This window comes from Lagopus muta, chromosome 1 (assembly GCF_023343835.1).
Source record: "Lagopus muta isolate bLagMut1 chromosome 1, bLagMut1 primary, whole genome shotgun sequence".
Taxonomy (NCBI): domain Eukaryota; kingdom Metazoa; phylum Chordata; class Aves; order Galliformes; family Phasianidae; genus Lagopus; species Lagopus muta.
The window spans coordinates 125,240,333-125,254,978 of record NC_064433.1 but is presented as its reverse complement, the minus strand read 5'-3'; the positions used below and the strand labels follow the sequence as shown (position 1 = coordinate 125,254,978).

Genomic DNA, 14,646 nt, shown 5'->3' with positions numbered 1-14,646 from the left:
GTGTATCAAGATTTGTTTTTTTTTTTTTTAACACTGAAAATATAATTATGAAAGGAAAATGTTCATAGGCTAAAATGCCAGAGATTACAGCCTTATACACTATGAATATAAAACAAAGAGTAAGCTCTTTTTTACTCAAGGGGGCAATAAGTCATAGTTAATATTCAAGACTGTACATTATGATGTGGATGCACATTGCTAGTGAAGTTCAGCTTTATCAGTAGAGCTTTATCAGTAAAGCTTTATCAGTACTGCATTCTTCTAAAACATTTGCCTGTTCTGCAAGTAAAAATACTAATTAAAACAGTTTTAAAAACTGATATTTGACTCGTTTTCTTGAAAGTACTTCTGATTCACTTAGAGACAGTTAAGTATTACTTCCAGGACAGACAAACAATGCTTGTGCATTTGGAGAGGCGTAGAGCAGTCATGAAGTCATGAAAAAATCAAAAAAATTTCTTAAATTTGATAGCAGGAACTAAATAATGGTCTCCCTCACTCTCCTCTACTCAAACTGGGTTCTGAGTGCATTTTCAGTCATAGATATTCAGGTTTCCAGATTCGGAAATTTAAACTCTAATTTGGGATGAAAATATGTAAATTTCCAGAGAAACTAGCTTCTCAGATGCACCTCAGACTTCCTATTTTAAAAATCTTTAAAAAAAAAAAAATAATTGTTGATTATAAAACATGACCAGCCTCTTCTATTTAAAGTTTTTTTTAATTTTATTTTTATGTTTTTAATTACCTTAAATATTAAGGGATCTTTTATATATCTTAAGATGTAGCTTTACAGAAGATCCTTTATGAGGTGTGAAATCGACCTTAAAGGAAGATGCAGTCATATGAAGGCAGAAGTCAGTGAACCAGAGTTACCTTCAAGAAGCACAAAAACGTTAATGCATTCAATGGAACTTTCCATATCTTGCATTTTGGTTCATTCTTAATCTAGCAGACATAACCACAGGGCAAATGCCTTTCAAGACATCTCATTCAGATAACAGGTATACTAGAATAGGACTGTTTTCTTTCCACTTTACAGCACTGCTTCCATTTCAGATCAATGGTCCTTCAAAATTGTCAACACGGTTTTTACACTTTTTCACATGCTTCTTAGAAACACCAGAGGTATTTTCTATGTAATGTTTCCTAATAAGTTGGAGTTAATGTTCAAGTCAGAAAGGTTAAACATTCCAAAGTTTTGTCTGAAAACAAATAATAGGGCATATGTGCTACTATCTAACACCAACAGCATAAGGACAGTAAAAAACCCAAATCATTATTTTCTATGTAGCAGTCAGCAAATTTTTTGTCAGCAGGGCTGAATCCAGTTTAGAACACAAGAAATTTTTAGTAGCAGGTATATGAAAAATTACATTTTCTAATTTATACTTTTTTAACACACATATAGTAGTGTAAGTAACGTTAACATTTATATGCAATTCTGATCGTACAGTAAATTACAGAATCAGAGAACTATTGCTTAGAGGAAATCTCAATAGCTCAGTTAGTCCAACCTCTGCTCAATTAGAGCCTCCTAAGAGCAGGTTGCCCAGGTCCATACCCAAGCGACTTCTGAAGATCTCCATAGGAGACTCCACAATCTCTCTGGGGAACTCTAGCCTCTGTCAGTGTTCCAGCATCCACACAGCACAGACGTGCTTTCTGATGGTCAGAAAGAACCTGCCGTATTCCAGCTTGTGCCCATTGCCATGTCACGACACTGATCAACACTGAGCAGAGCTTGGATTCATCTTTATCATTCCTTCCCATCACCTATTTATACTCATCTAAGATCCTCATAAGCATTTTTCTTGCTGAGCTAAACAAATCCATAAATCTCTGCCTCACCACACAAGAAGGATGTCCCAGTCCTTTAATGATCTTTGTGTGTCTGCAGTGGACTCTCTGCAGTAAGTCTGTATCTTGACAGCAACCACGTATCAGCAGCATGAAGGCAGAAAATAGATACAAGTTTTGGCAAGTTTGATTTCCTTCAACTGCTTAAGACACTAAAAACTTAAAAAGTTAAACAGCCTACTTACATAGTAAGTCTAACAGAAAGTGAAATTCTAGCAAGCACAAATTATGCTTTCAGCCATACAAGGACTTCAGTTGAAACACCTCTAACAGAAAATGAACATAATCTGTTTAAGAACTTAGGATTTATGCTTCTTTAGAGCATTATTTTAAAGAGGAGAAAGATAACTTCTTATTACCTTAGGTCTTTGTGAAAAATGTTAATAAAGTGGTCAGAACCCTTTCTTACTACAACAGATTTATGATGCACTAACAGAAAAATCTAGCTATTAGTCTGCAAAATTAGCCAGAAACTGCAGAACTTGCAATGTGGTTTAAAACAAAGCAAAAGCCACACACTCACACACACACACATACAAACAAACTAAAGTAAATTGGCTTCACATAGAAAAGCTAATATTCACTTCTTGAAAACATAACTGCTGATAACAGAAAACAAAGCTTAAGAGGTTCTCATTTTATTAGATGTTTCCCTTTGAAACAGAACATATTTAATGAATAAAGATGCATACAAGTCATTGTCCGGTAAGACCATACACAGGAGAGACAAAAAAAAAAACAAAAAAAGGATTAGGTTAGGAACACAATCAGCAATATTTATGCACAACTAAGAGAGCTAGGGCAGGGAAGTGGGAAAACATGGCACTACTGCAGATGAAGAGATAGGTAAGAAATTATTTGAAAGGGATCAGACTGTTTGCTGTTAAATTTGAGATTATTTAAGATTTAATTATTTATTATATAAATAATATTATAATTTAAGATTTTAATTTATAAATTATAATTTAAGATTTTCAGATCAAATGGATCTGAAGGTACCTTAGTCTTTCTAACATAGAAGTAGCTTTTGCAAACAAATCCAGGTTACCTCTCCTTTGTGTAGTGGCAAACTCTGTGCACATTCCACAAAAATGGAAGCAATATTCACATTTGTGTAATTCTGATTATTTTTGCAACAGAAATTATTATTTTGTTAGAGATATTAAAAGATTTGAGTTTCATGAAAATAAATAGAAGACAATTATGATCAATTCACACAATGTTGGAGAAAATACAGAAGAAAATTAATTTGGCTTTTATAAGGTATGTCACTATTGTAAAAGTACTACGTTATTTGGAAAAGAAGATTCTCTTAACACACCACCTGAAGTTTTAAAGGTGGTACAGTTTGAGTAAGGAGGAAATAAAATGGGTGACATCACAAAGTCTGCACAGTAGATGGTTTCCTCTATGAAACAAAGAGATTACAACTATTCTGATTTAAAACAGCAAATGCTTCTGTTAACTGATCAATAAACATTTTATTTCAAAGATTCAAACATTGTTGGCTGAGAATGAAACATTTCTGAATGTGCTCTACTATGCTACACTATGTTCAATTTAGCAGCCTTAAGACAACAAGATTGTACCACTTTTCTTTTTTGCTATCTTTTATAAAATGCCACTACCTGGAAAGTCTCTGACTCTTGCTTTTCTCATTGAACTTTTACATCCCAAGATAAATTAATAAATAAATATTTGTACTATAATAATAAGCACTTCTAGATCTTTCCTTTGCATTGCTATGATTTTATTCCTGCTGAAGAACATTATGTTATCATAAACATCTGAAGGTCAGTTTCTGAAGAACTGAACACTGCCTGGGGCACTTAAAGCTCAGTGTATAGGATATGGCTTATATTCCTGTATTAATACATACAGAAAGAAGCCAGGTTTTAATAAACTAAAGAGCATATCAAACTGTGACACACAATGCTCAAAAGCAACACAAGTTATCAAGAAACAAGCTTTATGTTTAATAATATTAACAGACAGCTCTTACAGAATGGCATGCAGGTAAACAAGCTTTGTACAGATTTGCTGAATATACGTAGCTCCACAACTGCTCAGGAAGCTGCAGCGCTGGTTCTGCTATTTCTAAATGCTCATGAGTAGCTCCAAGCTGTCAGAATGCTACATGGAAAAGGAGATTCTGCCATAGTACCAAAATAAGTATTGAAATTGAATTACAATTTTAGGCTATAGCAAATCAGTTTGCAACAATCTTTTAATAGCATTATTCACTATTTCTATCTATATTAAAAGTTCTCCTCTGTGTAAGTAAGAATGAAGGCAAGCAAGGCACAAGTGTCTTTGTAGCATCAAAGCATTTCAGCTCTACCTGTAGAAATGCTGTCCTACATATCTGGAGTCCTACGTATCTGGAAATCATATTCTATTTTCACTGCAATACAGAACCTCATGCCTCTAAAAACATTGATGCAAAGCATTATTATTTTTTCTAGCATAAACAGCAACAGAATTCAGTCCTACCACATGAATCCTACCCTGATATCATCTACATATGAATATGTTGTTTACACTAAGAGGCCTTCAAACAGCTACAAAATATGTATAATGTAACTGTAATACTCACTTCCCTAGATTTTCAATTATTTTGGAGGAGTGCTACGCATAATTCAATCTCAAATTTTTGTAAACATTAAGAATTTATCTTAAAAAGTACACTTAAGAAACAAATGCTTTGCTTTTAAGTAGTTGTTGATTTTAGAATTTAGGCATTAAGACTAAAATTTTTGAACTTGCATTTAAGGAAATCGCTGCGAGGTGAATGGTAAAAGAACTTATATCCAGGCACTTTATCAGGTTGTAATAAAACATTTATTTTATGAATAAAGCATTCTGAGAAACTTAAAAATAAGTTCTTCACAGAAGTTTCAAGAAAATAAGTTCATTCAATTTTAGCAGCAGAAGAAAACACAGTAAAAATAACTACTCCACTGTACAAGATATTTTTAGTAAACAAAACATCACAATTCTGTTACAAAAGTTTGAAATAGTATTTCTAATTGAGAAAGTGCATTCACTGAGAAGCAAAAAAACTTTAATGTTCAAGAAAATAAATGTATCAAAGGTAAAAGTGCAGATGTTTTATTTCTTGTTGCTAGAGCTAAGAGTTCAGATCCTTCAAAATGCTTTAAGTACTAAACTGGATTAGCAATACTGCACTCTATGAGCATGCACAACTGCTATATTAAGCGAGGAATACAGATACAACACTGATTAGTCTCTCAAATAACATTGGAAAAGTCTTCCAAATTTGTATAATTATGGTAACAGAAGCTTTTACAATTGCCATTTTGAAGTCCAGTTCTGAAGCAAAACAGATCAAAACTTGAATGTTCTCAAACAAGCCAAATACTAGCCAAGTACAGTTCTCAATCAGACAAGTTTATACAGGTCTTCTGAATGGAGCTGATATTTTCCTGGCAGAGGATGATGCAATTCCAAATGGGACTTTTTATTTCAATAAACAGAAATTGTGATAACAACCTCTTAGATTTGAGTTAGAATGTCTATAGCTGTGTTTTGAAAGCCATCAGGTTTTATTTTTTATGTTCTGCCTATTCAAACCAGTTTTCTTTTAGTAAAAAATGTACAGCGTCATCAAATCCATTTTGGTACAGTGATTCCATTTTCTCCTGGTTTGGTGGGAACATAGCTTGATTAAGTCTTACTAGGTTGGCCAAAGACAACTGCAAAAGAGAGAAGTGCTAGAAATTGATTTATGAAAGCAACCTATCTCAGACTTGACAGTATTGTTATATGTTCTGTCATATGTTTAGGTTAGCATATTTTCAAACTGTCTATGCTAGTAAATCACATATTCAGGCACACTGCTGAAAATCAAGGCAAACTTATACAAATAGTCTGTGTATGCACCAATAAATTCACAACCTCTAAGACAAGCTGACTGTGAAACTGCCCAGAGTTTCTGAAATGTTTAAGTGCAGAAACACACTAGTAACTGCCTCAGACAGTAGCAGCTGACACGTATACTTCTGCAAGAAAATATTTTTACCACTTCCTAGTGCAAATAATGCTATTTTAGTCATGTACTCTATTTATTTCACATTTTTGCAGCTCTAAAAGCCAAAGATATTTCAAAAATAATAGTCTAAAATGTTGCCTGAGATTTTACGTAAGTCTGCATTTGGATGACCACAGAAGCAAGACAATTCTGCAATTTACTCTCAAAATTATTCCACTCATCAACTCATTTTCTTCCTGTAGATGAACTAAATATTGGACATAAGCAATAATAAAAAAATACAAAGAAAGTTACACATTTATTTTCAGTAAGATAAATAATCTCATTCTTTATGATTATTTACCAAGTACTACAATGCTGTGAAAGACTACAAAGATTTAGAAATTGGCCCAATTTAGAACATTAAAGATCATTAATTTCACCCAATTTAAGAAAACATATTAAGCACAGTTTAAGTGAGACTTAAAAAGTATAGCAACTGTTGCTAACCAGTTTGGTTTTATTTTCCTTTCTAATAAAGTTTCTTGGGCAACAGTGGTAGATCTGCTGCTGTTCAGTATTTTCTTCCATCATAACAAAGGATGCAATATATTATAAGTTTGTGAGAAAAAGCCTGAACAGAAATGTTAACAATGAAAAGGTCATAAAAATCAGCCTTGGCCTACATAAACATTTCTATAACATCTAACAAAATTTCTGGAAAAATGTTGCAGTCACAGGTTTTAAAATCTTAACACGAGCTCAATTGAGCAATGAAGTGTCAAGTCATTGGATATAATTTCAAATATAGAATTTATATATATATATATATATATTTTAAACTCAGAGCAGCTGACTTAACAAATATGAACAGATGAGATAGTTTCTCTCCAGTATTTTAGAGGAGTAGCTGATATTATAGCAAGTCTAGATTATGCAGATTGAACAGCCTACAACTCAGTTGCTCTATTCTGCACTAGATACAAGCCTTTCAACATTTCTGGCAAAATTTTTACTAGATTTTTCTTTCTTTTGTGTCTAAGGAAAAGCTTACTTTTTGTATGCAAAACAGAAAATGCAAAAAACATTACATAAGAAAGAATTATACACAAAAAATAAACACTTAAAATAAGTACAAACTGCTCAACTACCTTTTCCTCTTCTGAAATTAGTAAATAAGCAAGCAACTCACCATTATATCTTGTTTTGCAAATTTAACATACAGATCCACACGTCCTTTATCTTGTGGACAGATATCTAATCGACCACTGAAAGGAGAAATTGTAATCGTACGTCCAAAAGGCAAGATAGGGAGGCCATTGGTAATGCCACCATCAACCCACTTCTACTGCAAAATAAAATTTTCAAAATAGCTTAAGAACAATATAATAATAACTGAATGCTTATCTTTTCTGTCCCTACCTCTTCTACAGCACTCTTGGAGAAATCTAAAAGTTTTCCTCTCAATGAATAAGCAACTTGAAGTATAACAGGCATTAAAATCTATGAACAGACAATGCATATAGCATTCAGTTTATGAGCATTTGACAATGCTGAAACATATTCATAAGCTTCCCAGACACTTAAATATTTTTAATCACGTGAGTAAGTCTTGTTTAGTTGATCTATTAACAAAATGCCTGTTGAGAAAAAAATGGATATTTTTAAACTCTCTGGGACAAAGGAAAATGTAAGATCATTACCGATACACCTGAACCACTCCACACAGCATATATATGTATAAGCTTTAATCTGTTGCAAAGTAGGAGCTGGGAAATGTCCATGTGAAGGGGAAAATGCCTGCATCAACTAAAACAAATGTAACTTCATCTCTCCTACTGCGATGTCTTGTTTTCTTGCACACTGAAAAAACTGCAACACTAAACAGCAACAGCTGGAAAGTAGTTGATTAAGGTGGAAAGGAGCTGGACACACAGTACTTGAGAGGGAGCAGACAAATCAAGTCTTCTACAGGAGTTCAGTCTACCTGGTATCATGACCACAATAAAATTGCTAAAATAATGAAAGTTTTCTCACAAAATTTATGAAAATGCTACAGGAATTTAGTCACAAAAGCAGCAAAAAAGCCATCCCCAGTAAAAAAAAAAAATACGCTACTGGTAAGTTGTTTATGGTATACAAATTAAACTGCCTTCCTACTATTGGAAAGATACTTGCATTCTGTGTAACAACTGCTATATAGAAAGTGTAATTTCAGGTTACAATGTCTGGCCTTTGGAAGCCCTTCAAATCAATGAGGTTCATGATTTAATTGTATAGACTGCTCTTAGCTGTACCCTTCACTCTCACTTAAAGCAAGTCCCCTCTTAATTCCATAGGTACAGATTTTTCCCCAGTGCCATGTTAGAGTTCATGCAATCAGATGATTTTATTGTCAGTAGCGCCTTATTCCATTGTCAACTTCCGTGTCTTCTGATACCTGATGGACTTAAGACCTTATCATATGGAGATACAGCAAGAATCAGGTTGTTGTTTATTTTATTCACACACCCGTGCACTTCTTCACTTTCTTGGATTAAATCTGACATTTCAAATTTCTTTTATGCTCCTTAGCTTAAAATGTAAGCTACAGATATATGTATATATTCAATATAAATATGACCCTTCTTATCCTATTAGTTCATAATCAGCTTTAAGAGCTTGACTCTCGACTGAATTCCTTCATTTTCCACAAAAAATTACACAAGTATGGAGATTATTTTGCCTTAGAGGACAAGGTAAAAAAAAAGCCATCTAAAGCTACCTTTCAGATTTCTCAAACTCCATTACAGTAGTACTACTGTACTACTTTACTGTGAGTAAAGTTGAGATGCACCTTGAAACGTCTATCAGTTTTAATCTATTCTTGAGCTTCTTTTTATTTTTGGCCATAGATAGCTGATTTATATACAATAATCCCTGAATTTTGAAAATTTTGAAGTTTTTTTTTTTTGTTTTTTGTTTTTTTAATTCTGATTTCTACAACGAGAACTGTGAAATTCCTATCTAAGCCGAATCTAAGATATCATAATACAAGACTTTATTAACCCCTTTCACAAGTCTAGCTTAGTCTTTTTACACCCTTTAAGATCTTCTCAGCTTAAAAATTCTGATTATTTATTTTTTCCTCCCTCTCCCCTTAATACAAGTTAAAGAGTTCTTTGAAAATTTGAAAACATTAGTGAGGCAAAGGCAATACCTTTTGTTAAGCACTATCTTGTGTAAATTACGTACTTCCTGAATGATGCTCTCTGTAGCATTTCCTTTTCTTTCAACTTGGGAGAAACTTTATCAGAGTATCTAGAGATAGAAATCTCTATCAAAATACTTTTATTTCTCTATCAAAAATATTTTGGCTCCAAAGTCTTTCGTGTTACAGTTAAAACCAGAATATTTCCACGTGAAAACAAACAGATGCAATGCTCCAGCTTCCTGCAATTCTATTAACCAATTCATCAAAAATGCTTCATAGCTGATGAAGCAAATTCCACATAACTTCTGAATAAGTTCCTTTATTACGTAATTACAGTCCAAAGACAGAAAATGTTCTAAAATAATGTGCAATGAAAACCAAGACAAACACAGAAGTTAAGAATGGAGGCTGGACGTAATGGAACCTACTCATTACCAGTAGGTAACTTTTACAAAGGCATCCTGTAAGAACTACAGTGACTCAAACTACAGCTTCATCATCACGTATAGTCACTCAATCACCAGGGGACATCTATTCAGTTCAAAGGTCAATCTTCCCAGCATTCAGGGGACATTAACTCAACTCAAAATAAGGTAATTTTACTTGGAGCAGGTTTTGCCCATCATACACAAGAAAGGTGTCCCGCTACTTTCAGTAAAAGTTTGTTTTAACAAAAGCCAAGTTTTGGACTAGTAGTCACTTCCACTTACATTTGAAATAGTCATTTCAAATAAATAAATAGATAGATAGATAAATAGATAGATAAATAAATAAATCCCAAGCCACAAGTAGACTTTGTGAGAAAAGTCGGGCATCCCGAATTAATCCATTCCAACAAATAAAAGTAAAAGCAATCTCTTTCTCCTTCTCAAGTATCTTTGATACATCTGATGTGAGTGTAGAAGAGGGTTTGGTAAGGACAAGCAGCTTTTAAATAACAGAACTAGCTGTCCTGATAAATCATTGACTTAACTTCTGAATGCAAAACATTAAAACCAGGCAGGAATGAGAACTGTTCACTAAGAGGCTGCAGGTATTTTAGTAAATACCACAAAACTTTGGCAAATGCTAATAGCAGTGTGCACCCAGTAAAATGTTTTTTCAGTCAATTTAGACAGATCTCTGATCCAGCTTTTCAATTTGTTAATTGAAAGAATAATGTAGGAAGTTTAACAAATACACTCCCTTCCCTTTGAGTAGTGTCAGAATGAACGACAAACATCCATGTGTGCCCCTTAAGCTCTAAAACTGAGAAGCCTTCTGACATCAGAAAGGAACTCAAAGTCCCTAAACAGAAATACAACTGTTAGATATGAATGTTAGAATGACTAGTGTTGTTTTTGTGTTTTGTGTGTGTGTGTGTGTGCGCGCGCGCGCGGATGAAAGATATGCTAAATGCAGAATTTGGATGTGTATGATGAACGAAAAGGAAGTAGTAACACTTTTTAGAAAGATTTTTTTTGTTGTTCTAATAATTACAAACCAAAACAAAATTATTCTTGAAATGTTATTATATTCATATAGGAAAAAAAAGTTACTGGAACTAAACTGCAATTCCCACTTGACATCTCTGAGATCAGGCAATTATATCATAAATGAAGGATGTTATTGGAAAAAAAAAAAATAGTTAAACACAGTGAAACTTTACCTCTCCTTTATACTCGACTGGCTTCATTCCAGCATATACTGGTATAAAACTACTTGCTAGCAGGACCTAGATAAAAGAAAGAAGAAGAACTGGAGAAGAGTGAAGAAAAGGCAACTCTGAACCAATAAATATTTTCCTGCACATATCCAGAACATTATAAATAGTCTGGAAATTCATTTATGCACATCATTCATTAGTTCAATACATTATATTCATGTATTAACAAATTGCTACTTGTTCTTCTACAAGCTGCTGTCTAGAGCAGTTCTGAGATTTATTTTAGACAAGGACACCTCGTATGTACAGAAATATGGTATGCACATTCATATACCTTTCTATCCATTCCTAACAATATCTATGAATCTGTGCATGTGCATCTATGTATATGTTTGTGAACCCAATGAGCTACCTAGATATGGGATCTGTATATAGCTAGATATGTCAGATGTGTCAAATATTTCAGTACAGGTAAATCTGGCCCACATGCATGAGGGTGAATGAGAAACGCAAGCAGCAAAATGGCAAAAGGCCATCAGGTCCAAACAAGCAAATAATTCATAGAGATTATGGAAAAAACATCCAAGTTTGTTATTTTGTGGTTGTTTTGTTTTGTGGTTTTTTTTTGTCTCTCTAGAATTGTATTCATTTTTACAACAAATTAAGCTACTTTCAGTGTTAAACCTTTCTTCATTCCATACAAATTTGAATTAAGGCTTTACCTCACACTTTTTCTTGCCTATTTCTATTCCTAGTGATCTAAAGAACCACATGTTTATCTGAGCTTAAACATAAAGGTTTTGTCTTCTACTTTTGAAAAATGGAAACATTTCCTTAGAAACAGGCCCTTTCCCTGATAAAACAGTAAAATAATGTCCCCCAACCCTCAAAGCATCCAGAAAAAATGTTAAAAAAAAGGAATTCTTCCTTAACACTTCCTACTTATTATATTTCCTCCTCTTTTTTTTCCCTGCTATATCCTGCACTACAATACAACCAATTATTAGAAGGAACATTTCCTTTACGTGCACATGAATTCCTCCTACCATTTCATAAACCCGTTTATGTTTACAATCCTGATCTAGATTTTTAAAACAGCATTCAAAAGAGAAGAGATGGGCCATAAAAGATATGCTATAATGGTTAAAATATAGTTTATGTGTGATACTTAATATGGCATTATGTCTATTGCCCACAAAGTACTGGGATTTATTTTCAAGACAGGAATTCCTTTTGTTCACTCCCTCTTGTGATTGAACTATCAGTGAATCAAGAGATACAAAAAGATTCACAGAATTGTTAGAGAACTTGAGGATTATTTATATTATTCTCCTCTACAAAACAGCCAACCATTAAATGGTAATTGACAGTTATCCTGTTATTTTTTAAAAGGCCTTGCCTACAATGTAATACTTCTGAAACAAATGAAAGACACAGATTAAATTTTAGCAAAATCTCCAGAATCAAATTCTGCTTGTTGTTTACCTAAATAGCAGCACTGTAATATCAGTGACTATTTGATTAAAATATTTATTATACACCTAATAATAACACTCTTACGCACTGAAGAAAATAATATACTTTTATTTAAAGCTATGCAAAATCATTACCTTAATGAGATCCTCCCTGGAGGCAAAATTTGAAAACAAGTAATTTTTCCCATTTCTCACATTAGTAACAGACACATAGAGCCGATTCTCAGCTATCTCATGAGCATTAGAAGGAAGAATAGATTCTATGCCTTCCCTAGAATAAAGAAAGCACTGAGTATTATTCACATGTAAAAATCTTACAACTACACTGAGGGATAAAGCTCTTCACAGTACGAAAAAAACCATATGTTTTACTCTCCATTTTTATTTAGAGAGCATCACACAGAAATGATTTAATAGATGCTTTGAGACAGGTACCTAAGTCTTTTCATAAAATCGTAACCAGGAGTTACTGCACCAAAGTCCAATTTTCTGACTTCTTCTGCAAATTCATAGGTAAACTGCTGACATTTCTGAAAATTAAAATATTCACCATTAAAGATGCTTTCATCATAGTTTTCTTTATAGAAAGTAAGTTCAACTGTGGTATCCAGACCATACTAACAGCTAACACATTAATCAAGAACAACCTACAAGGCCAAACTAAGATATTTTCCCACGTGTGAGTGGTTTGCATCAAGATATATTTAATAAACTGCTGATCCTGTCACACAAACTAATTTGTAAGAGAACATATGTAACAAGATCCCTAATTCATTAATAACAAACATATTTAAATGGAAAAAAAAAAAAAAAAAAAAAAAAAAAAAAAAAAAAAAGCCAAACCTCCCAAACATACTATTCTGTCAGACAAGAAAAGTTCAAGGCTACTTTTCTAGGTATTACTATTGCTCAATAAACAGTTCTCTGGATCATACCGTTACCAGAAATGAAGATTTGTATTCCAAGCACCTTTTAAAGTAGGTAAACACTAAGAAAGTAAAAGGAGTTAAAGACTACTTTTGTATTAAAACCAGACATTAGTATCTTAAGAGAGCTGTAAGCATTAAAAACATCATAATTTCTCCTTGATAAAAAACAAAAATTATTGACATACATTTAACGAATGAAATACTATGTTTACTACAACTGATGGAAGACAAATGAACAAAAAAAGACCAGAAAACCGGGCTGTAGATTCTACAGCCAGAAAAGCTCTCTTACATAAGCTTAAATGCTTAGTTTTAGTTACTGTGAAACAAATAGCTTGAAGCGTGCACCATAACTCATAAACCCATAAAATGCAGAAATTAAGATCTTGCACCCACTTTCTAAATGCTCTACTAGTAAATCTATCAAAAATACTAGCAAAAATTAAGACTTCCACATCTCTTAAAGCAATGGCCACTAATTCATTACACATAGGTTAAATTTTCACTTCTACTCTAGGCAGCATTTCATTCACCATTGAATCCAATTCAAATATATAAAACCAGTTACATGCCACAGGCCTTCAGTTTACTCCAAGGCTTCTGTAGTAAATCCACAAGAAAGAAGCATATTCAGACAGTGATTCAAACCTTCAGCACCTTGGCCTCTCTCTAAGGGGACAGAAGAAATCCCCAAACTGCTACAGATTATAGAAGCATCTCATAATTAGGATTATTAATTAATAAATTTAATTAATAAAGTAACTGAAGTGCCTTAATAAAGTAACTGAAGTGACAGGGAAATAAGAGTAAAAAGGAGTTGGACAACATTCTAAGTGAATAACACAAAACTACTTTCCATCTAAATGCTAAGAACAGATCATATTCCTAGACTCTCAGTCTTGCTGTCAGAAGGCACATGTCCTTGAAACTATGAATTATTTATAATTTTTAGTGTCAGAAGCTTTAAACAGGGCATCTAAATTTCAAATAGTGACTGAGAACATGTTTAGAAATGGTAACTACTTCTATTGATTTAAGTAAACTTGACATCTAACATGATCACATACTACTGAAAGAAATAGGTACTCATATGTAATTCTATAAGCCATCATATGTATGAAAATCTGTCCTTACTACTCTGAATTCCCATGCCTTTTCAACAGTGACAAAAACCCAAGATATTACAGAAATGCATTTGCAAGCTGTTACATCTTAACAGTAGTCAAGACAAGAAATCTTCAAAATTACATTTTCTTCTAGTTCATAAAAGTTTGTATTAGAGGTTTGAGAACAGAAGATTGAGCAAGTCCTAGTTATAGCTTATCTAACACAGCCATCATTCCAAAAAAAAGAAAAGAAAATCTACCTGATGTCAGAGTTATATTTGTGGATATTTCAACAATTACAAATGCTGTTCATTAATGTAATAATTATCTAGATATGAACATTTTGTAGAAATTTCAATAAAAATAAAATATAAAGTATTTTCTATTCACTATACAACACTGTCCTTATTTAAATGCCCTAAGAATTAGGAAATATTTCTGACTAAC

At 33.0% G+C, this 14,646-nt stretch overlaps 1 protein-coding gene across 9 annotated transcripts in view; it reads right to left on the bottom strand.

Moving 5' to 3' along the window:
* Window positions 1-14,646, bottom strand: part of PNPLA4 (patatin like phospholipase domain containing 4) — a 36,964-nt gene that overhangs the window by 13,839 nt on the left and 8,479 nt on the right. For 7 of the 9 annotated variants that reach the window (XM_048928567.1, XM_048928543.1, XM_048928549.1 and 4 more), the window contains 5 exons: window positions 12,600-12,694; window positions 12,300-12,435; window positions 10,693-10,758; window positions 7,044-7,196; window positions 8-5,576 (listed from right to left, as the gene is read on the bottom strand). In XM_048928567.1, coding sequence (XP_048784524.1) covers window positions 5,445-5,576; window positions 7,044-7,196; window positions 10,693-10,758; window positions 12,300-12,435; window positions 12,600-12,694 — 582 coding nt within the window. In that variant the 3' untranslated portion in view covers window positions 8-5,444. Of the gene's footprint in view, window positions 1-7; window positions 5,577-7,043; window positions 7,197-10,692; window positions 10,759-12,299; window positions 12,436-12,599; window positions 12,695-14,646 lie in introns of those variants that run through there. The other 2 variants (XM_048928576.1, XM_048928606.1) reach the window with 2 other exon arrangements.